Source organism: Cyprinus carpio, chromosome B5 (genome assembly GCF_018340385.1).
Source record: "Cyprinus carpio isolate SPL01 chromosome B5, ASM1834038v1, whole genome shotgun sequence".
Taxonomy (NCBI): domain Eukaryota; kingdom Metazoa; phylum Chordata; class Actinopteri; order Cypriniformes; family Cyprinidae; genus Cyprinus; species Cyprinus carpio.
The window spans coordinates 12,182,913-12,207,261 of NC_056601.1; the positions used below are offsets into that span (position 1 = coordinate 12,182,913).

Sequence of the window (24,349 nt, forward strand, 5' to 3'; positions counted from 1 at the left end):
CAGATAATAACCACCCAGGCAACATCTGAAAACAGACGCACACATGTAAAAACATTTCCATGGAATATTCTGACAGTGCTCTGAGGATGGGAGGATACTGAAAAGTATTCACCGTGTGCTTTGCTACTTCAGTGCAGCCTTTGTGAGCATGTCAAAGGCTTTGCTCCGTGTGTGGCTACTATTCACAACCTGTCAGTTGTTATTGAGAAAGACCAATAAAGGAGGGAAAGCTAAAGAAAAAGGAGAGAACAGATGAGGAGGTTTGGACAGGTTGGATAAAAAGTTGTTTGTTTTGTCACAGCCTGTATCCTTTTAGGAAAAGTCAATATAAAAATGGTCTACACAAGAAAATTTACATGAATATAGCATCCCTTTATGAAAAAAGCAATGCTTGTGCATTGTGTCTGTGTTCAGCTGAGAACATTTTCCACAACATTGACATTAAACTAGGACTAATCAGAGTGTATTTACAATAGCCTTTTCTATATGTTCTCCAGACCTTTTCAGCACTCTAAACAAAACCTAAAGCCAGCTGCTGAGGCCCCCAGACCAGCATATCAATCAGAGAACCAGATAATATCCATTACAAGAGGACGAAGGGGTCGAGATTTCATAGTTTTTGGTGAATTCAGACAGTTCTTGTGTTTCCTACCTCACAATTACAAATTGGAATGATATTTAATTAATTTATCCTAATATTTAAACTCAACTCATCACTGACAACTTTTGTGACCCTGTCCATTAAGCAAAAAGCTGTTGAGACGTCATGGTTTTGTCAGATTGACAACTAGCGCCACCTCGTGTCCATTCGTGAACAGTACAACGCAAGGAGTTTGACTTGGGTCTTATCTGTTTACAAGTGAGTTTATTATACATTATATATATGTAAAATTATATTTTGCAATACAGCTAAGTAAACAAATGAAAATTACAATAGGCAGCCTATCACGTTTAAGTCGAGCTTATTTACTTGTATACACATAGTTAAATATATTAACAATTTTTTTTTCAGCATAATAAAGTAAATAAGAATTTGGTCTGTAGAATTTAGTCAGATTCATTAAAAGTAGGCCTGGTCGATATGACATCTGAAGGCATATAAATATAGACGAAAATTGCATTAGTTGTTTGCTGAAAATCTAACATCCACCCTTTGCCTATTCTTGGGATCCAGCGATGTCCGATTCACGAGTCACTGAGTCATCTGAGTTGGATCTTTTCAATGATTGATCTAGTTAAGGCCTATGTTTTGTTCGGACGCGAATCGGACAGACCTTGTTGTGTTTAACTCACTGACTCAATTTGTTCTGAGGGTGATTTCAATTTCAATTGAAACATCGCTTCAGAAGATAGCCTATATCACGAAATTGTTTTAACCACTTTTATGATACTTTTTGCGTCCTTTCGCCAACCAGCACGATATTTAAACTTTATTTTTTTTGTGTTTCACAAAAAGCCAGTCGTAAGGGTTTCGAAAGACAATAAATCACTTTTGTTGGATGCACTGTAACATGAAAGCTTGGCCCTCAAGCCCCCCCTCCTCCTGGACGCCCCTGACGCGCGACCTTCCTCTGAGGCGCTTCCTTTTGCGCAAGCGCAGAACACCCGCTGCGAGCCCAGTAGAGCCAAGATGGCGGCGGTGGTGGAGAATGTTGTCAAGCTGTGAGTATTTTCCATCCTTATTTGACTACATATGAGATTTCCATGTTGAACTATAATATATAACTTTGAAGTAATAACACAATGTAATGGGCTTCTGAATAATTTGCTTAAAGACAGCTAAAGACACGTGTTTGGCAAGGTTATCCGAGCTCTGGTTAAGTTAGCTGTACTAGCAGCTGCCGTGTCTCGCTGGTGTCAATTCTTCAGTTAGCTTCCGTCTTTCAGCATAATCAGGGAGTAAAGCATGTAGGAGCCCCCCCCCACGGGGACCATGTTAAGTTGCTCAGATGTTTGATTCAGTTGTTGCTTGGTTATTCTGCTCAGCTCAGTTTTGGAAGCAGCAGCTGTCAGTCAGTTTTATTGGATTGCAGTTCTGTCATGTAACGTTATGGATGTGAACATGAGAGACTCTTAGCACTTATTTTGAAGCAGGTTACATTTACCTGACACATTTTATTTATTTTATTAGCTAAATAGTCTGCTCCTTCTGAAAGTTATTTCCATTTATAACCAATGATATACGAACTATATCATGTAGTTGTTTATCTGTTTTTGCCACATCAAACTGTCCTGAAACCAGGAAGTGTTTTTGGTGAAAATTGGGTTGTTAAGTGCCCGTGTTCCTTTGTTTAAAACACAGAATTACCTGTTCAATAAGGAGCTTTTAGAAGAAGGGCAGTGAAATGGTTAAAAAAGTTTCTGACCTGATTTTGAAACACAGTTCCTTATTCAGCCCTCACTTTTTTCCTGACTGATGAGTTGAGGACACAGTAGCCAAATCCGCAACAGTCAGAAAAAGGAACAGAAAATAGGATTTGCACTTCAAAACAGACCAAGAATTGTGTTTAAGTGTATTAAAATTTCAGTGAAATTTTCTGTGATTGGAACTAATAGAATACCATCTAGTGACACACTTTAACAATTTGTCCGTTAGTAAAGTTAATTTTGCAGAATCAAACACTCTTCCTCAGAAGCCCTGTATAGCTGCTTTAACATCTGTCTTGGTGGTTCGATCTTAAGTGGGTCCTGTGACCACTGTCATATTGTGATTATATAGTTCTAGAATGATTTCTTTTTTTTCCTAAACCAGTCAAGCACAGCCTCTACTCTCCAGCTGGTTTTACTGGTCAACTCAATCACACAGTCACCGATCAAGAAAGGGTGGAGAGGAGGCATTGGGCGGATCCTATCCATCAGGCACTGTTTAAAAAAAAAACTAATTATTGTTCATACAAATACAAATTAAGAGTTTTAATTATATTTATATTTTTAATTTGTAGTTTTCATGTTAGATTTAGTTTTAGTCATTGTTACATTCTTTTGTTTTTATTAGTTTATTTTTTCTGTTTTGCTGTCATTTATTTTTACTGTAGTCATTTTAGTATTTCCACTTAAATCTATTTTCATTTACTTGCCAAGGCAACATTTCTCATTTTTGTTCCATATAATTATTTCATCTAGGATCTGCCAAGGCTGAAAGTAATTTGAAAAAGCTCATACATATACATTCACAGCATTCATGGCTGTTTACGGTTGTACATTTATAGTCATTTTACAATGTTGCTCATCCGATATGAAATTAGTCTTAATGTTTCAGCATTTTGACAGGTGAATAGGTGGCTATTTGCTGTTGTCTGGGAGGAATCAAGGTTGCATTGGTGTTTACACCACTAATTCAGTGTGGTCACATTTGTGACTACCTCTTAATATATGGTTTGAGGAATGTGCTCTTCCACTGAGTCTTTTGAAGCTGCAGCTCTGTGTTTTGGCGTCTTTAAGGCAGACGATCATCCCAGGGCTGTTTTGTTGTCTGGGCTCTTAACTCCTCAAAGCTCTTGGTTCTAACACACCAGAGCTTTAAGCTTTTGTTTCATCCTCTGTGACATCAGCGCCCGTCTGTGCTCTAATCTCTCGGGCTTTAGCTAGCCTGTGCTTTCTCCGGGGCTCTTAGCGGTTGCCGGGGTGACGGGCGGCAGCAGCACCTGCTAAGTGGCGCTGGAGTGAGAGAGTTGATGACTGAGCTGCATGCCTGCAAGACCTCCTGCTGCTTACAAACACACACGGGTGGCTAAGCTGAACAGGGTTGAGCTGGTTTCAGGGCGGCAGTGGTGGGGTGTGGTTTGACACTCTATTTCTTGTCCCTGACAGAAAATGGCTACTTTAGACTCTGTGTGAGTTTCAAAAAAGCACCTCTGGTTTTAATTCAGACTGTTGCATTTACCGTGGGCCTTGTTTCTCTGTCTGTAGGCTGGGTGAGCAGTATTACAGGGACGCTATGGAGCAGTGTCACAACTATAATGCCCGTCTGTGTGCAGAGAGGAGCGTCAGGATGCCCTTCCTTGATTCTCAGACAGGTGTCGCCCAGAGCAACTGCTACTTCTGGATGGAGAAACGGCACAGAGGACCAGGTGCGACACACTCACTCAGTGGGTTTTTAGCGTTGACAGTATACCAAATTTAGTTAATACCAATACCAGTTGTTGTAATATTTAAATAAAGTTTTAATATGCTTATATGTGACCCTGGACCACAAAACCAGTCTTAAGTCGCATGGGTTTATTTGTAACAGTCGCCAAAATACATTGTATAGTTCAAAATTATTGCTTTTTGTTTTATGTATAAATTCTTTATGATATTAGGTATAGATAATGTTCCACAAAGATATTTTGTAATTTTTATATATTAAATATATAAAAACGTAATTTTTGATTAGGAATATGCATTGCTAAGAACTTAATTTGGACAACTTTAAAGGCGATTTTCTTAATATTTTGATATATACAGCCGTGACCAAAAGTATTGGAAGTGACACAAATTTAGTTTTTTTGCAAAATTTGAAACTTAAGCTGTTGTGGTGTTCATTTACATTGTTTCTAGATTGTTAATGCCAATACTTGTAGAAACAATGGTAATGAACGCCACAACAGCTTAAGTAGCAAATTTTGCAAAAAACTAAATTTGTGTCACTTCCAATACTTTTGGCCATGGCTATATATATATATATATATATATATATATATATATATATATATATATATATATATATATATATATATATACTTTTTTTATACCTATATACTGTATTAAGTATTTCAAGTTAAATAATACATATATAATTATATAACTATTATGTGTGTCAATTTGTTTTATATATCTATATATAATATGTATGTATATGTATGTGTGTGTGTGTGTGTGTGTGTGTGTGTATATATATATATATATATATATATATATATATATATATATATATATATATATATATATATATATATATATATATATATATATAAATAAATATATATCCCTAATCTCTCCCCAAAGGTATTGCCCCAGGTCAGTTGTACACATATCCAGCACGACGCTGGAGAAAGAAGAGGAGAGCTAACCCACCAGAGGACCCTCGTTTAGCCTTCCCATCTCTGAAGTCCGGTACGCAGCCACTCACTTCCTCTGTCAAATACAAATATATGTTGCTTGTGCCTGTTTTTTGTAATTCCCTGTGTGTAGGTCATTCATAGATTGGTGTTTAGGTATTTGATCATTTTCGTGTAATTAAACGTTGTATGTTTTGATGACATTTCTATCCATCTCTGTGCAGTTGCCTATGGATGTGAATGTGCGTGTGTATATTTCAGAGCTGGATCTGGGGCTTAAGAAAGATGTTTTCTCCAGTGATGGCAGCAGCTTAGAGGCACTTCTGAAGGGAGAGCCAGTGGACAAAAGATCCGGGTTGGAGCTCCGCACAGTGGAAGAGGAGCCCAGCTCTACCGAGTACTCTTCCGGGGGACTAAACCCCAGCGGCAGGGTCCGTAAGGTACTGAGAAAACAGCTTACAGGTCTTAAAGTTCTCCGGCACCGTGCCGGATTTGCTCCTATAAACACAAGATGCGCATAATAGTATCCAATTGCAGAGTTGCAGCCCTGATGAATGAGAAGCGTGACAAAAAGCTGCGAGGTGCATCTTTTTTACAATCTATGATATTTACATAGAAAACCTATTTATAAAGCAGCAGAGCTTTGTAAACAGCTCAGAGTAATCATATCATCTCCATAAGAACCATATGATTGCTAGAACAAATTTACCGGGATTTTTGAAACGGTCCTGTTTACACATGATCTATTAATGGTAACTTACTGGTAATTTACCAGTAAAGACTGTATGTGTGAAAGGGACTAAACTCTTCCTCTGTATATGCTGTTAATTTGAATTAAGGTTCATCTGGAAAAACAGTGTGCATTATCTCACTAGATTTGTAACGTAAACCGTTTTTATGTTTTTGTCAGATTTGGAGAGTTAATCAGTTTATTTCTAAATATGCCATTTATTGTACATCGCGATTTCAAAATAAAAGTTTCTGCATGTGGCCAAATATTAAAATTTAATGGATTTAAGCATTGTTTAATCACGCTGTGAAGTTAAATGTCACCAGGCCGTTGGCGCCCTCTGCAGGTATTTGTTTTAATACATAATGTACTTAAATGGATTCTCCACCCCAAAATGAAATTTTGTCATTAATCACTTACCCCCATGTCATTCCAAACCCGTAAAAGCTTCGTTCATCTTCGGAACACAATAACGACTTTATTCTTTATATACAATTTGTATATAAAGTTGTTATTTTTGTACAAAAAGTATTCTTGTCACTTCATAACGTTACAGTTGAGCTACTGATGGCAGATTGACTATTCTGACGATGTCTTTCATACTTTACTGGACCTTGACGGTGTATTTGGCAGTCAATGGGACAGTCACAAGCCTCCTGGTTTTCATCTAAAATATCTTAAATTGTGTTACGAAGACGAACTAAACTTTTACAGGTTTGGAACGACATGGGGGTAAGTGATTAATGACAAAATTTTCATTTTGGGGTGGAGTATCCCTTTAAGTACATTATGTATTAAAACAAATACTTGCAGAGTGCGCCTACAGCCTGGTGACGTTTCACTTTACAGCATGATTAAACGTTGTTCAATACAATCATGTAACTTCTTGGTTTTGATATTTTATTTGAGTCAATTATTATTGCCTCATCGTTATTTTATATATAAATACTAAATTTATACTAAAGTCATACAAAAGCCAGGTTTTCACTTAGGTCTGTTTGTGTTACTAAAAAATATCACATAACTCAAGTTGTCAAAATAAATGGTAGATTACTTGATTACCAAAATAATCATTAGTTACAGCCCTAGATTAGTTAAAATATTTCTAAATACAACTGCATTGTTTTACTTTTTGTAATTAAAAGACAAATATTTTGTCATTGAAAATTTCTTAAAAATAGTATTAAAATATTGTCACGTTCTAATGAACCAAGTACCATATTTTTCGGACTATAAGTCGCACCTAAGTGTAGCGCCCCCTACCTGTCTTTATGTTGATTAAATAGGGCAGCGCACCAGATTCATTAACTATGTGCCTACAGATGTTGAAGTTAGGCCCCTCTGGTGTCACAAATTATTTACTTCTCCTTTAGAAGTTATTAATAATTATGTACTATACTCAAATGTAATATATATAATATATTATCTATATACTATAATAAATAGTCAAGCACAAACTCTTAGATAAGTAACAAAATATAAAGAATTTAATTAGAACAGAAGCAGGAAAGTCAAAGATAGAATTTGAATGCTGTGATGTATTCACACAATCACATAGACTTTAGATCTGACCAAATTAACCCCCCAAAAAGCTATATCTCAGGGGACAGGAGTACAGGAATGGTCTCTGTAACAAAACACTCAGAATTAAAGGAACGAGTGACTTCACTTGAAATGAAATGTACAAACTTATTCACTCTGGATGTCAGAAATCACTTGGAATATTCACAGTTAATAAGCACGCTGAATAAACACAATATGAAAGAAAATTAAACTTTGTGGGCCCAGATACACAAACATAAACATACACACACACCGTTGCAGGCCTGGATCGTAGCTTGTGTTCGTGGTGGCCGGGAAACTGACAAATGGCCCCTTCACTCTCCTGAGCACAAACAAAATCAACACTGGTACCTCAATTTGATGTGTGAAGCAAACCGCGATCCTGGACTCCTGTATTAGGCCTCCCGCAGCTCCTCGGTCTTGCTCTCTCGCCCGCCCGCCGAGGAAACGCTCCTCCCACGCAGCCAGAGGAACCCCAAATATCGCGGGTATTTGGGGCGCTATCTGGTCCTCAATTTCCCCTGCGTCGTGCAGGAAACAACACTGCTTCACGGATCAATCGGTTCTGTGTAAATGTTCCGCTAATTTAACAGTCCGGTTCAGATGAATGACGTGTAACTGTTACTGGATATTAACGAACAGTCCGTGCGCGTGACTGACGATTAAAGATAACGGAATGTCGTATAAACACTCACAGCGAACTCACAATAAACACTAATAAACATGAATCGTGTTTCACACGCGATCAATATTACAGTTCAATATTTTAAACTTGTAAAACTCGTAAATCATTCACAACTCTATTTTCGCATACAGCGCGTCTCTCTCATCGCCTCCATATCGCCTCCCCGCCTTGTCAATCACCCCCCCTCAACAACCACTCAAAAAAAAACAGAAGACATAGGCGCGGGCGGGACTTAACTCTCTTGAACCAATAAAATAAAGAAAGACCTAACTTGTAGGTTAAAACTACGTGTGTAAAACAATCTAACTTGATATATGCTCGCGTTCTTAAAAGCATACACATTTATTTATATATCAATATATAAAGCAGTAAACTCATTACCTGTAGAATATTATTCTACTGGGTTACATGCTCCCCCTACTAAATATCTCATGTCCCCATGAGATTACTTTTTACACTTTAAAAGTGACTTTAGGCTCAGTATAAGCATTTACTTGAGCACAATATTTACACTGTGCCATAGGGTGACACCACAGGGTGTTACAGGGTTTCATTTCTGCCTCTTTCCCACCCTCTACATGTATCACCATACCTCTATGGACCAGTGTCAAAGGTCGGTTAGTGGGCCGGCCTAGGCTATCATAGCTCAGTCTGACAACTGGTCTTATGTTTCTTTTGGGGCGGGAATGAACAGTCTCTAATGCTTCTTTAGCATTAGCTATGCCAGGCTCTCCCCATTCTAAACCAGGATCTCCCATTTCCTCAAGAATCTGATCTGAGAGTTTTTCATAGCTTTCTTCAGTGAACATTGGCTCTGCCATTTCTGCAAGAGATCTATCCAGTTCACCTCCAGGGTAAGCAGTTTCCTCCTCCACTGCATTTTCTTCCAGTGCAACATGCGGTGTCTCAACCCTGTCCGGGCAGTAATACCACAGGTTATCCTCTTCACTTTCAGAGTCAGAGTCATTCCTCACAGCTGCATTTCTTTCTCTTAATCCTCTTCTCTGTTTTCTTTCCACAGATCTTGTCCTTGTCTCCGGTGGTGCAGAAACTTTCTTTGGTTCCCCAGTATCAGCCAACCTCACATGGTCTCCAACAGGTAAGAGATGGTCTCGGTGTAATGTTCTTACACATCCCATGCCGGATTCAGGTTTCAGGCGATACACAGGTAAGTTCTTTAGTTGTTCCACCACCAGGTAAGGAACAGAATTCCACTTGTCGCAGAGTTTGTTCTTTCCAGTCAAGGCCAGATTTCTTATCAGCACACGATCTCCTACTGCCAAGGTCTGATGTTTCACTCGTTTGTCGTACAATCGTTTGTTCCTCTGCTGACTTTTCTGGGCAGTTTCAGTGGCTAACTGGTAAGCTCTCTGTAAGTCTGACTTCATTCTCTCCACATACTGTCGATGGCTTCCAACTCCCTTTCCATCAGGTGAAGACCCGAAACACACATCCACCGGCAGACGAGCCTCTCTTCCGAACAGAAGATAATATGGTGAGTACCCAGTCGCCTCATTCTTAGTACAGTTGTAAGCATGTACCAGTATGTTAATATGTTGACTCCATCTGTTTTTCTCTGAAGGATTTAGGGTACCAAGCATGGAAAGAAGCGTTCTGTTGAACCTTTCTGGCTGGGGGTCTCCTTGTGGATGGTAGGGAGACGTTCTGGATTTTCTGATTCCCAGCATACTCAGTAACTCTTTTATGAGCCCACTCTCAAAATCTCGCCCCTGATCGGAGTGGATACGGGAAGGTAAGCCATAGTGCACAAAGAATTTGTCACACAGTATCTTGGCCACAGTCAGCGCTTTCTGGTCCTTGGTGGTGAACGCTTGGGCGTAGCGTGTGAAATGGTCAGTTACGATGAGAACATTGCCAATACCTTTCGAATCAGGCTCGATTGAGAGGAAGTCAATGCACACCAAGTCAAACAGCCCACTGCTGGTCATGTGATTCAGTGGTGCAACTTTTTTAGGCAGTGTCTTTCTCGTTACACAGCGGCCACAGTTCTTAACATACTGCTCTATGTATGCAGACATTTTAGGCCAATAGAAGCGATCTTTCAGGAGTTCAGTAGTTTTCTCTACTCCTAAATGGCCTGAGTCATCATGCAAGGAGCACAGTACTTCGGACCAGTACCTCTCTGGTAGGACGAGTTGTGTTTTCTCTCTACCACAGGAACTTTTGGTGACTCTGTAAAGAAGCTGACTCATGATCTTTAACTTGGGTCCCTGCCGCTGTAACAGAGCAATGGTCGCATTGGAACTCTTAGCAATGGTAAGTATTCTCCCTGACTCCACTTCTCGCTTCACTGCCCAACTACAGGGTCCTCCTCTTGTGCTTTTCTCAAATCTGCATTAGTCAGCTGTTCCAGCTGACCCAGACCCAAGGCTGTGGGACAAGAGAATGCCTCGGGTATACTCTGAGGTAAAACACCTAAGTGATCCACCAGTCTGGATGATGACTCTTCACTTTCAGTAGTCACAGCTAACTGACAGATGGCTCTTACTCCTGACTTGGGTATTTCCTTCCACTCAGAGCAAGCTGTGGATTCACAGGGGTAGCGAGACAACACATCTGCATCGATGTTATGACTTCCTGGCTTGTATTGCAAGCTAAAGTTATAGGTTGCTAATGCAGCTAACCACCGATGACCTGTCGCACTCAGCTTAGCACTTGACAACACATAGGTAAGTGGATTGTTGTCTGTCTTCACCACAAACTGGGCACCATACAGATAGTCGTGGAACTTGTCCACAACCGCCCATTTCAGTGCCAAGAACTCCAGCTGATGAATGGGGTAACGTTGCTCGGAAGGACTTAGTTTTCTGCTTGCGTAGGCCACAGGCCTAAGTCCACCAGGATGCTCCTGATTCAGAACGGCACCCAGTCCACTGAGACTGGCGTCAACATGCAGTACATAGGGTTTGTTTGTATCTGCAAAAGCAAGTACTGGGGCATGTGTGAGACAGTAAATGATTTTATGGAAAGCTGCCGTACAGTCGTCATCCCAACGCTCTCCAAATGGCTCAGATGCTTTGAAAATATTTCTTGCCATCTATCATCTTTTGGTTTTGCCCAGATGTTGGTGGGTAACCTTTAGTGAGCTCGGTCAAAGGCCTCACAATGGCAGAGTAATCCTTTATGAAACGTCGGTAAAATCCAAAAAATCCCAGGAACGACCTCAATGACTTTAGGTCGGTGGGCATTTTCCAGCGTGTTACGGCTTCAATCTTGGCTGGGTCTGGTGATACGCCAGCAGCTGACACAATGTGACCCACATAACGGACTTGTGACTGACAAAACTGACACTTGTCAATCGAGACTTTCAAGCCACACTCACGCAGACGGTCTAGGACTTTTAATAGTCTCTCTTCGTGTTCTTCAAGTGTGCGTCCAAAGACAATGATGTCATCGAGGTAGACTATTACTTGGAGGAGGTGCATGTCCCCCCCGGCTTTCTCCATTAGCCGTTGAAATGTGGCTGGAGCTCCAGTAATTCCTTGAGGCATCCGTTCAAACTGGAAGAATCCAAGGGGGCAGATAAACGCTGTCTTCTCTTTATCTTCCTCCGCCATGGCTATTTGATAATATCCACTACGGAGGTCCAGTACGGAAAACCATTTACTACCAGCCAAACAGTCCAGGGCATCATCGATCCTGGGAGTGGTGTACTGATCTGGGATGGTACGAGCATTTAGAGTTCGGTAGTCGATGCACATCCTTATTGCCCCACTCTTCTTCCGTGCTATTACGATGGGCGATGCGTATGGACTCCTTGACTCTTTGATAATTCCAGCCACTAACAGATCTTTGATGTGACGTCGTACATCCTCGATGTCCGCCGGCGCGATGCGTCTGGAGCGCTCTCTGAATGGTTTGGAGTCTTTCAGTCTGATGTGATGCTCAACTCCTTCAGCTAATCCCACATCCCACTCACTGGTAGAAAAAACATCACCTCTGGTAGACAACTTTTGACGCAATCTCCGTTCCCAGGCCTCAGGGATGGAAGACTCACCAAAATTAAACAAGCTTGGGTCTACTGTTTGGGAGCTCTGTTCTCCAGAACTTACGGTGAGCGTGTCTGTGGGATACACGTTGGCCATTACTGTTCCAGCAGGAATGGAGATATCTTTGGACGTTTCATTATGGATCAGGACTTGAATATTTCGTCCTTCCATTGCTGAAGAGGGAAGTACCACTGGAGTTATGAACGTTCCAGCTGGAAGACTATTCTCTTCAGGGGTGTCTACAACAAAGATCTCCTTTCTTAAAGGCTTGTCAGTCTCCACTTTACATACAGCACATACTTCTCCCCTTGGTGGAACTACGCAATCACCAGGTCCTATCCATCTGACTTTTCCATCAGGTCTGTCGGGAACGGTTTCAGTCTCTTGTTTTGACAGCTGGATTGCAGGGTGTTGAGTCTGGATTCTCAAAGCATGTGCAACACTGGATCCTTCAGCATCATGGCTAAGAGCAGCAAGGCGTTTGAAGAAACTGGCGTTCGTACCAATAATGACTGGCACTTGGGAGGGACCCTGGGGCTCAGGACATACTAGCGCCAAGATGGACAATGGCTCCTCCACACCAGTGACAGAGGCCGGGAAGGTGACATCCACCACAATATACCCCTTGTATGGGTAACTGGAAGAACTGAGACCCCATATGGACAATCCAGTCAAAGGGTGAATGGGCACATCAGGTAGGTTCCTTGAGTACCAGCTGTCAAACACTATCGTCACTTGTGATCCGCTGTCTAATAGTGCTTGACACCCACAGCCATTAAGCTTCACTTCTACAGTGGATGCTGGCCCTACTAGACCTTTGGGAAGGCGGCTGGAGTTGTAGATGTTTGTCTGGTCTGGCTCTTTTTGGAGAAACATGCCTGGTTTGATGCAGTTCTATCTTCACCCATCTCGTTCTTCCCACTCTTTGCCTGCCGCAAGGAACGAATCAGTTTTTGAATCACTTGATCAGAATTTGGTGGAGCTTGACACTTTGTTGCAATATGACCGTCTTCTCCACACCTGTAGCAGAAGTAGTCATCTCTTGTCCTGGCTGTCTTGTATCTTAAGGACGTGGAGGCAGACTGGGATGGTGTTGGCCGCTGTTCTGGAACATGAGGTGAGTATTGGGTAGAACTGACACTCAGAACTGCCAACTGCTGCTGTAAGTGTTGAACCTGTTTCTTTAACTCTTGGACTTCTGAATCATCAGTTTTTTCAGTCTTCTTGGTTGTTTTTTCTTTTGTTTTAATCACTAATGATGAAGTAGACAAGGTTTTTGGGTTCACCTCCACTTATTTGGCTTCTCAATTCTTCAATTTTGGCCTTAAGTTCCTGGATGACAAAGGTGCTGGCTCTTTCATCTTCATGAAAGTGTATAGCTTTGGCTTTTGCAGACATTCTATGGCGAGCAGCTTCACTCTCTTCTGCCTCACGTATTTCCTTTAACAGACTCAGAAAAGAAGGTGGGTTATTTTTCCTCTCTCTCTGCCTCAATTGGAGCAACATCATGTCAGAATTAACAGCCCCTCTAATCAGTTGTTCTACTCGAACTTTGTCTACCAGTCTGAGGGACAGTCCCTCTCTTTCCACTACTTTGCTAAGGGTCTTCTCCATTCTTCTCAGAAATTCAGACAAAGCCTCCCCTGTGCCCTGGCGCATAAGACGAAACTTGAAGTATAAATCCTCACCAGATTCAGATGATCCAAATGTGCTCTCCAACGCTTCCAAATACTGCAAAGCACTTGCTTCAGGATCTGAAAATCGAACAGCTCTTATGATGTCCAATGCAGGTCCCTTGAGACTTTCCACAATTCTTTGTCTTTTTTCTTTTTCAGAGCAGTCACACTCAGTTATCATCAGCCTGGCTTGGTCCATCCAAGTTTCCATATTCTCCTCTCCCACAGGGGTTGGAACAGCGGCTGAAAAGGTGCGCAGGCGACGATAAGCGTTGCTGTCACTTGGGAGCTTTACTGTTTTTGCAAAGACCTCACCCATGGCGCGTATAATCGACTCAGGGGAACTGTCTGGGGCACTGGGAGGAGAAATCAAAGCTTGTATATCACTGAGAGACTTTCCTTCTTCCATCAAGAACTTTGCAAGCTTTTCAGTAAATTCTCCAGTAGCTGTGTCAGATGCAGATTCCTGTGTCTGAATTACTATGACTGACCATGGCTCATTCTTTTCTCCCCAGGACACTTCAGTAGGTATGCGCTTAGGGTCAATGGCTTGTTTGCACTCACACAATACCAGCAGAGAACGTGAGGTAGGTCCTTCTCTCGTGTCTCTTACACGAACTCTTCCTAACGCTTTTACGGCTTCCATCGCCTCTTCAATTTCAGCCACTTCTGTGTGAACAGGTACATTTAAAAGCATTAAACCATGAGTCTCATCAATGCCAGCATCTTTACACCAGTTGGCCAACTCTGCTTGGAGGAATGGGTCTTTTGTTAGAGCCCATGACAACACTGTATGCAGTTCTCAGTCTCTTAAAATTCAACAACAGGGTATGCTTGAGCTTAACTTTTCTTTTTTTCTTCTTTTCTTTCAGGAACTCAGATGTGACTTGCCAGAGGGAGATCCCGGACGAGCCCCCACTTTGTGTAGCGCCCCCTACCTGTCTTTATGTTGATTAAATAGGGCAGCGCACCAGATTCATTAACTATGTGCCTACAGATGTTGAAGTTAGGCCCCTCTGGTGTCACAAATTATTTACTTCTCCTTTAGAAGTTATTAATAATTATGTACTATACTCAAATGTAATATATATAATATATTATCTATATACTATAATAAATAGTCAAGCACAAACTCTTAGATAAGTAACAAAATATAAAGAATTTAATTAGAACAGAAGCAGAAAGTCAAAGATAGAATTTGAATGCTGTGATGTATTCACACAATCACATAGACTTTAGATCTGACCAAATTAACCCCCCAAAAAGCTATATCTCAGGGGACAGGAGTACAGGAATGGTCTCTGTAACAAAACACTCAGAATTAAAGGAACGAGTGACTTCACTTGAAATGAAATGTACAAACTTATTCACTCTGGATGTCAGAAATCACTTGGAATATTCACAGTTAATAAGCACGCTGAATAAACACAATATGAAAGAAAATTAAACTTTGTGGGCCCACATACACAAACATAAACATACACACACACCGTTGCAGGCCTGGATCGTAGCTTGTGTTCGTGGTGGCCGGGAAACTGACAAATGGCCCCTTCACTCTCCTGAGCACAAACAAAATCAACACTGGTACCTCAATTTGATGTGTGAAGCAAACCGCGATCCTGGACTCCTGTATTAGGCCTCCCGCAGCTCCTCGGTCTTGCTCTCTCGCCCGCCGAGGAAACGCTCCTCCCACGCAGCCAGAGGAACCCCAAATATCGCGGGTATTTGGGGCGCTATCTGGTCCTCAATTTCCCCTGCGTCGTGCAGGAAACAACACTGCTTCACGGATCAATCGGTTCTGTGTAAATGTTCCGCTAATTTAACAGTCCGGTTCAGATGAATGACGTGTAACTGTTACTGGATATTAACGAACAGTCCGTGAGCGTGACTGAAGATTAAAGATAACGGAATGTCGTATAAACACTCACAGCGAACTCACAATAAACACAAATAAACATGAATCGTGTTTCACACGCGATCAATATTACAGTTCAATACTTTTAAACTTGTAAAACTCGTAAATCATTCACAACTCTATTTTCGCATACAGCGCGTCTCTCTCATCGCCTCCATATCGCCTCCCCGCCTTGTCAATCACCCCCCCTCAACAACCACTCAAAAAACAGAAGACATAGGCGCGGGCGGGACTTAACTCTCTTGAACCAATAAAATAAAGAAAGACCTAACTTGTAGGTTAAAACTACGTGTGTAAAAAAATCTAACTTGATATATGCTCGCGTTCTTAAAAGCATACACATTTATTTATATATCAATATATAAAGCAGTAAACTCATTACCTGTAGAATATTATTCTACTGGGTTACATAGGTATGAGTCGCATCAGTCCAAAAATAAGTAATGACGAGGAAAAAAAACATATATAAGTCGCACTGGACTATAAGTCGCATTTATTTAGAACCAAGAACCAAGAGAAAACATTACCGTCTACAGCCGCGAGAGGGCGCTCTATGCTGCTCAGTGCTCCTGTAACCTATCAGATCGGCTGCATATTACCTGCAGTTTGTAATCTGCAGAATAGGATTTTCTTTTTGGGGGCATTTTGTTTGCATTCAGTCTTTCTCAGTTGTCTTTAAGTTAATATTTCAGTTAATGTCTTCAGGGGTATGCTACAGGAGCACTAAGCAGCATAGAGCGCCCTCTCGCTGCTGTAGATGGTAATGTTTTCTCTTGGTTCATTTCTCTTGGTTCATGTCAAATTAATTTTGATAAATAAGTCACACCTGACTATAAGTCGCAGGACAAGCCAAACTATGAAAAAAAGTGTGACTTATAGTCCGGCAAATACGGTATCTGTATTTTGTCTCATCTAGTGAGCTAAGTGTATTGTCACACCCCTTGTGTCGATAAGCTGTGATATAGCTCTTTATTTTCCAAGTGTATGATAAGCTTTCATTCTTCAGGTAAACCATATATTCATGATAAAGAAAATCAGTTTCAGGCTCGGGATTTTTTTTTTTGCTTTAACCCCTGAGCTTATGGTTATGATTGGAGCTGTCACGTTTTTTTTGTATTGAAATCTCACCTTCCTTAGTTATTCTGTCTGATTGGTTTTCACCCTTTTGTGTGTGTAGAAAATTTTGGAGCCAGATGATTTTCTAGATGATCTGGACGATGAAGATTATGAAGAAGATACTCCAAAGAGACGGGGAAAAGGCAAGGGAAAGGTGAACCCTTGATCTTATAAACTTGCATGCATGTACATAGAATTTGCACATAACCTAATTGGTGTCAACAAAACACCTCTAAAAGGTTACATTTATGATAAAAATGGTTTCACAGGGTCGTGGTGTCAGCAGCGCTCGGAAGAAGTTGGAAGCAGCAGCTGCTTTGGAGGATCGAGACAGACCGTACGCTTGTGACAGTGAGTCATATACAGCTTTCAAGGAAACCACATGACTCAGCCTGCTGACCTCTCGGTGATCTCATCTGGAGATCGACTTCTCTTTGCTATAAAAAGGCTGAGCTGTACTGTAACACATCCAGTCACAATCAAAGATCTGTGTCACCCCTTCTCAGCAAAGCTGTCATCATGAGCTTCACCACATGAAAGCTTGCAAAAAAAAATACCAAACATTATCATTTTCAAGGTTGTCTATCATCTGACACACTGAACTTGAGAATAATTTGTCACTTAGCTCTTTCTTGTCTACTCATGAAACCAGAAGTACATAAATAAATACATTTTGTTGAAAAAAAAAAGCATATTCCTTTATACTATATGCTGTGGTTTACCAATCCCACATATAGCCTGATTAAACTAGTAAACTTAATTTCCAGAGGACAATTTCTACTTGATATTCATTTGGTTTCAGGTTTGGTGTTGTTCTTTCATAGTTCTGGATCTCTATTCTCAGCATTTGTGTCTTTGCCCTTAAATGTGTCATGATACTGTGATGCAGATGTTCTTTATGAGTTTATTTTTCCTGATTTCCTGATTCTTGTTGTCAGTCTGTGAGTCTTTCTGTCTTTCTTTCTCTCCTTTTTCTTTCTCTTTTTCTCTCTTTCAGACACTTTCAAACAAAAGCATAATTCAAAATCTTCCGAAAGAGGTATATTTCTCTCTTTCTCTCTCCGTCTAGTTCTCCTTTCCTCATTCCCTTTGTCTTTTTCTTTTTTCCCCACCCGCTCATGTCTTGGTTTCCCTCTTTCTCTTTATTTTGTGTGCATTGCAAACATGATTTGTGCCTGACAAGATCGCACTGAACTTTTATGAAACTAGGGGTTATTGATGGCTACTTTTTACACTTTCGTTTTTTTGGGTAAGGAAAACTGCCTGAACAGCGTTAAATGTGACAGCAGGTTCACAGGAAGACATTTTTCTACAGAATTAATTTCTGCCCAAATTACCCCCCCCCCCCAAACAAGCTTTACTGCCTCTGGACCATGTGAGGTGTTCAGACACGTTCAAGCGGGTTGTTTGTGGCAGCATGACATAATATTACTTCCCAGACTGAGGTGCTCTCATTATAAACTGTTTGAAAAGCACTTTATACTCACAACTTTCTGTTACTAACAATTTATTCACATAGTTGAGTATCAGCAGGGACCTGACGATAAAATATTACACTACTGTTCAAACGTTTGGGGTCAGAAAGAATTTTAGAAAAAAAATATCAGTTTTGCTCACCAAGACCGCATGTATTTGATTACAAATACATCCAACTTATAAGTAATATTATTACAATTTAAGTAATACCCCCCACCCCCCGCCCCCGTAGGTTAATATTAAATGTTTGAAATGTAAATTGCTTCTCTTTATCTCCCTCTATTATTCACCTCTCTTTGTGCTTCATTACCTGCTCAGTGTTGTCTCTCTATAACGCTCTCATTTCTAAGTTTTTTACATTGCTGCTTGTTAATACTCATCCTTCTCTTCATCTCCAGGCCACTCCCTGTTTTTCTCATTCCTTATTTGATAAGACTGAAATAGTGCCTCTGCTTTTAAGTTGCAAAAGGACTCCCATTTCCTGAATGTGTAGTGCTTATGGTTTTAAAGGGATAGTTCACTCAAAAGTGAAAGTTGTGATGTTCTGACCAAATAGCTTTCTAGTGTTAAAAACTAAAGGAGTTATCTAACAGAATAGAGCATATTGGGCGATCTTATTAGCAAGCATATTAACATTTGCCATGCTGTTGAAGAATGCAAATTAATGAGCATCTGGAGAGCCAGGAATGGTGGATTGAACTCTCATGCATGAGAGAGCTTTTGGTGTGAAGCAGTTCTGCCCCATGTGCTAAAGTACAGATGATGTTTCAGTGCATAATGACAATTACAGGTGCTTATAACCGTTGTTTGTGTTCTCTGTGTGTGTGTGTGTCTGTGTGTATGTGTGAGTCTGTGGGAAGCGCTATAAAAATAGGCCTGGTCTCAGTTATCATTACGCCCATTCTCACTTGGCTGAGGAGGAGGGGGAGGAGAAAGATGAGATGGACATTCGCGAACCAACTCCACCCCAACAAGACGAACCGAAGAGTAAGCAATTAATCACCGACTCTGGTAGCCAACTGAACAGAAGCCATTTAACTGTCACTTTGAGTGGCATGAAATATTTTACACAATCTATTGCCAATAAAACTAAAAGAATATTTCTTATAAACTAACTGGTTGGCACAGTGTCGTACACTTAGGATTTATTTTAAAACCATGTGAAGTGCTTTGCCTGCCTTCTAAGGTGGCGCTCTAAATGAAAGCTTGTAAGTAACCAGTGGAATGCTTTACGTAGACAGCATCTCACAGGACTTTAAAATGCCAGCTATGTGATGGTAAACTAAGTTTTAAACGCATGTTTTAGCTTGTAGGGGTAGTGTTGTGTTGTGCCATTTTCATTGAATGCTATGAGTGATAATGGGTTTTCTGTTCTCTTTCTGTCTGTTCTATCAGCTCCTAAGAAGGGCCCAGATGGTTTGGCTCTGCCAAACAAGTACTGTGATTTTTGTTTGGGAGATTCCAACCTGAACCAGAAAACCGGCCAATCAGAAGGGCTTGTGTCCTGCTCAGACTGTGGCCGTTCTGGTAAAACAACCACACATACTTCACCTGCTTGCTTTCTTTGGATTTTTCTCGACCAAATTGTCATTGAGTAATTCTCTGTTTTCAGGTCACCCCTCGTGTCTGCAGTTCACTCCAGTGATGATGGCTGCTGTGAAAACCTATCGCTGGCAGTGCATTGAATGCAAGTGCTGTAATATGTGTGGAACATCAGAAAATGATGTGAGTTTGTTTACTACTATCCAGCCATAAAAATGTATCAACTGTATTTTACCTAACCTCCACATCGAAGACAATTAATGTATAAAACTGTTCCCTACCTGGATTCTTTGTGAAATAGTTTCTTATGCTTTGCTACAGGACCAGCTGTTGTTCTGTGATGACTGTGACCGAGGTTACCACATGTACTGCCTCTCGCCCCCTATGTCTGAACCTCCTGAAGGTAAAGCAACAAGCAATAATACACACACCACTGTTAAAGTTTTTTTTAATACCTTTTATTTAGCAAGAATGCATTAAATTGATCAAAAGTGACAGTAAAGACATTGTTACAAGACAATGTTACAAAAGATTTCTGCTTCAAATAAATTCCTATAAATTCCATTGAGCTTTCTGTTCATCAAAGAGTCCTGGTCTTAGGTTTCCATTTTAACAGTGATAATATGTTTCTTGAGCACCAAATCAGCATATCAGAATGATTTCTGAACTATCATATGACACTGAAGACTGGATTAATAGCTTCTGAATTTTCAACTTTGCCATCACAGGAATAAATTTTAAACAGTAGCCTATGCTCATCAAAAAACACAGCTGACTTAAGGCTGAAATACACTGTTGCTGTGGCCCAGATTTTTGCACCGATTTACAGACTGAGCAAGTTGACGCTAGTTGCCGAAAGTCAGAGCCAGATATGAGTTGACAAATTTCATAGAAAACGGCATAGTGAATGATGATCACAGATATTTTTTTTTTTTTTTTAGCTTCAGACTGTCAGTCCATCTAATCGCACAATATACATGTTTGATATTTTGAGCTGAACACATTGTATTCATTTTGTCATGTGTCTCCTAGCAAATAGACATGTGTTTCTGCATGAGTTTGTTGTGTACGACATTCCTTGAAAGTCTGGTAATGTGTGATCCTCAGTCGTTTAGTGTACGATGCCCTGTTTTTTGTCTCTGACTATTTATGGCAAGTGTATGATGCCTGGTGTTTTTCAAATCTGTAAGATTTTAAATCAGATTTGAAAAGTAATGTAGTGTATTCCAGACTTTACATAGAGCTGAATCATGCATTTATTTTACTAAAGAGGTCAATTTAGTTCAAAGAACAATATGAATGAGATATGTTTATTTATCAAGTATTATCATAAGTGAATAATTGCATTATTTTATTTGTTACAGGAAGTTGGAGTTGCCATCTGTGTTTGGCCCTCCTGAAAGAGAAGGCCTCTATATACCAGAATCAGAATGCACCGCCCTCATGATGGCCTTTTGGAAAGACAGACCCTCTTTCTCATAGTTCCCTCCAAGATTCGTCTGTTAAATTTAAGCAAACGAAACTGATCGAACAGAAGTTGTGGTGAAACAGAAAAGGGACGACCACCTTGCCCAGGCCTGCAGACACAAATAGAGGGAGGAAAAGAGTGCCCTCCTTCTCTTAGTTCTCTTTCACATCTCAGCAGGTTTGAACTCAGTATGACTGTTACACAGTTCCAAGTTTCAAACTACCCCTGCTCTTTGTTTTCAACTATTAGCCACCCCACAACTAACACAGTACTTCCATAGCAAATGTCAAAGCCAGTCAGAAACTCTCTTGACCCTTACAGCAGTACATACTTGGAGGAAGTCACTATGAGAATATTATGACTCTGTTTTTGAGTTCCTGCTCATATTAGACCTGATATTTCCACCTGTTTCTGCAGACACTGTTTAACAGAAAACAAATAATTAGCTTCAGCCTATATCACTCACAATAAATATTGCATATTCAGCCATATACAAAATAATCTGTCTGTAATGACACTGCGCTTATCACGGAGAGGAATAGTTGAAACCAATCAGCATGCCAATGCTTGTTCATAATAAGCAAAATAGAAAAGAAACAATAATGTGTTTTTGTATATTTATACATTTGTATAGCATATAAAGGTGTGCCGTATTTAAGATCTTAACAATAGAAATGGTTCATTATTATGATGGGAGCTGCTTGGGGATTTTTTTTTTTTTTTTTTGGTAATGATAGCATCTGTATATGCCACTGAAGCACAGAGTCTAGCAGTCAGTGTGTGAGCTCTTTACTAACTAATGGGTCAATGGTGCAGGTAAGGGTAGTGATTTTAAATTACATTTTTATATTGTTATTAATTTTTTCATTTTTAGATGTCCTTAAGATGTTCAGAAATCGGTTCAAATTTAGTTAAAGATGGTTAAGACGTCAGGTAAATGAGGAATGGGATTGAAAGAGAGGACTAAAAAAGAAAAAAGTCCAGTATAAAAGAACATCCAGAAACTATAATAACTGTTGGCAATTAATTGGGATATAGAACAATGTATTGCAGGCTACACTGAGATCAGTTTGTGGATGTTCATAGTTTGATAGAGTCTACCAAGAATGGTAAAAAAAAGATTTCTATACTGTAAGGAAATACGTGGACAAAAACTTCAATGCCATAATTGTCATGTTTACTGTGATGACATTTCATTAATTACAGCCATACATATGACATAAACATATTCTTTTATTAAATTAACATTAAATTGCCAATTGCCAGCTTGTGTAGGATATTGAAACAAAAGGTTTTTCAGGCACTCAGAAACCGACAGGTCTGCCTTTGAACGTGAGCTGTGTTAAATAACAGAGTTTCAGTTTTTCTGAAGAACAAAAAAATCAGTATACCCAGAAACCACCATTGAGGAATAGAGATATCAGAATGACTTTGAGCGTCACGTGCTTGGTTAGCCAGTAAATTCATTTTAGTATGGCTTAACCGAAAGACTGCTTTCAGTCCTTTAATCTGAGGTCTGTATTGGCATCTTTATGGCATCAGATATGTGCCATTTAACTTTAATTTTTAAGAAAACTGGTAAAATTGTCATCCCTTAAAGAGGCAGTTCACACAAAAATGAAATTGTCATCATTTACTCACAAACCGGTATAACTTTCTTCTGTGGAACATAAAAGGAAATGAGAAATGTCTTGTTTTGGTCACCATTGACTCCTATTGTATGGGCAATAAAAAACAGTTTTTCCCAACTTTCTTCAAAATATCTTCTTTAGCATTCCACAGAAAAAAGTAAGTCATACAGCTTCTGAATGGCATGAGGGTAACTAAACGGTGACACAATTTTCATTTTTTGACTGAGCTGTGCCTTTAATTATGGATTGAATTATGGTAGTGAAGACAGAGAGGTTGTTGAAGTGACCCAGTACTAAATTCAATACAACACAGATGTAAAGCATGGTATTTGCTGAATTTGCCAGAGCTTAGTTTGACTTCCTAGAGCAAGCTGAGGCAGATTTACAGCCTGCTTCAAATGTTTTCAGCATTTTCTTCTATTGCCATTTACCTTCACAATCCAGCCAAAACTTCCTTTGTTTAAAGAATAAATCTAGAGCACTGCACACAGTTGGCTCTTTTAACCCTGTTCTTTGTAAATGTATACTGAATGAAGAAGTGAATTGACCTGAGATGAGTTCTGTGTACTCTGTAAGTCTTCAGTTTCAAAATAACTGCAGACCTCCATAAAGGTTTAGGCTTATATCAGATACTGATACATTAATTATTGCTCATGGCATTCATAACATGCACAGGATCTTATCATTGTTTTATTTTTCATTCTCAGTTTAGTTACTGCATGTCTACCTTACATGGTCATTTATACATAACACTTAACATTTAGCTTACACCCACTCTGTTGTACTCTCACAGTACCAGCATAGTAAAGAATTATGGGAAATTTGATAACCCAGCTTTATGGTATCAGCCAACTAACTATTATTAAAATAATAAGAAAATATAAGAGTTTACTTTTCCTGTATTATTATTATTATTATTATTATTATTATTACTACACCCTTTATCTAAAGATAATGTAGCCAAAGTGTTTTTTTTTTTCTTTATTTAAAAAAAAAAAAAATGTTTGTTAGGTTGGTTTTGGGGGATTCTTTTGTTTTGTTTTTTTGGTGTATGGTACACTTTTTTTTTCTCCCAAGAAAAATAAAACTCACATATCGTATATGTTGTGTTCATCAGTTCTTGTTAACTTGTTCAGTACCTGTGCTTTGTACATTTACATTCAATACATACATCCCCTATTTAATTTACTGAAATTGGTGTCCACAAATTAAAATAGGCAACTAAAATAATTAGAATTAGATTCAAATTCCAAATATTTGGGAGTGAATTAAAAAAATATCTTGATTGGGTTTAAAGCTTGTTTTAAAACATTTTAAGTCATCTTCAATCTTCTGTCCCCTGTCCATTTTTTGAGAACCACTTCTCTAAACGTGTGTTTTTGCTATTTACAAAATGGTTATTTATATTTATCAAATTGATATTTATTTTGAAAGTACTATTTAATAAGCACATTCAACATAGCATCAGAAGAATTTTTCAATATTGTTGTCAAGTGGC

At 39.6% G+C, this 24,349-nt stretch overlaps 1 protein-coding gene across 3 annotated transcripts; it reads left to right on the forward strand.

The window, feature by feature from the left end:
- Nucleotides 1-1,453: 1,453 nt before the first annotated feature.
- On the forward strand, nucleotides 1,454-22,968 carry LOC109088718 (zinc finger protein ubi-d4-like). 3 transcript variants are annotated; one of them, XM_042724366.1, is made up of 12 exons: nucleotides 1,454-1,662; nucleotides 3,910-4,070; nucleotides 4,987-5,094; nucleotides 5,301-5,479; nucleotides 16,796-16,888; nucleotides 17,004-17,085; nucleotides 17,732-17,773; nucleotides 19,060-19,197; nucleotides 19,606-19,737; nucleotides 19,823-19,935; nucleotides 20,074-20,155; nucleotides 21,117-22,968. In XM_042724366.1, exons 1-12 carry the CDS (start codon nucleotides 1,631-1,633, stop codon nucleotides 21,197-21,199), a joined length of 1,245 nt encoding a protein of 414 aa, XP_042580300.1. In that variant the 5' UTR covers nucleotides 1,454-1,630; the 3' UTR covers nucleotides 21,200-22,968. The 3 variants fall into 3 exon arrangements, with proteins under 3 accessions (XP_042580300.1, XP_042580302.1, XP_042580301.1); XM_042724367.1 differs by lacking the exon at nucleotides 1,454-1,662 and adding an exon at nucleotides 3,105-3,833; XM_042724368.1 differs by lacking the exon at nucleotides 17,732-17,773 and having other exon boundaries at nucleotides 1,463-1,662.
- The last annotated feature ends 1,381 nt before the right edge of the window (nucleotides 22,969-24,349 follow it).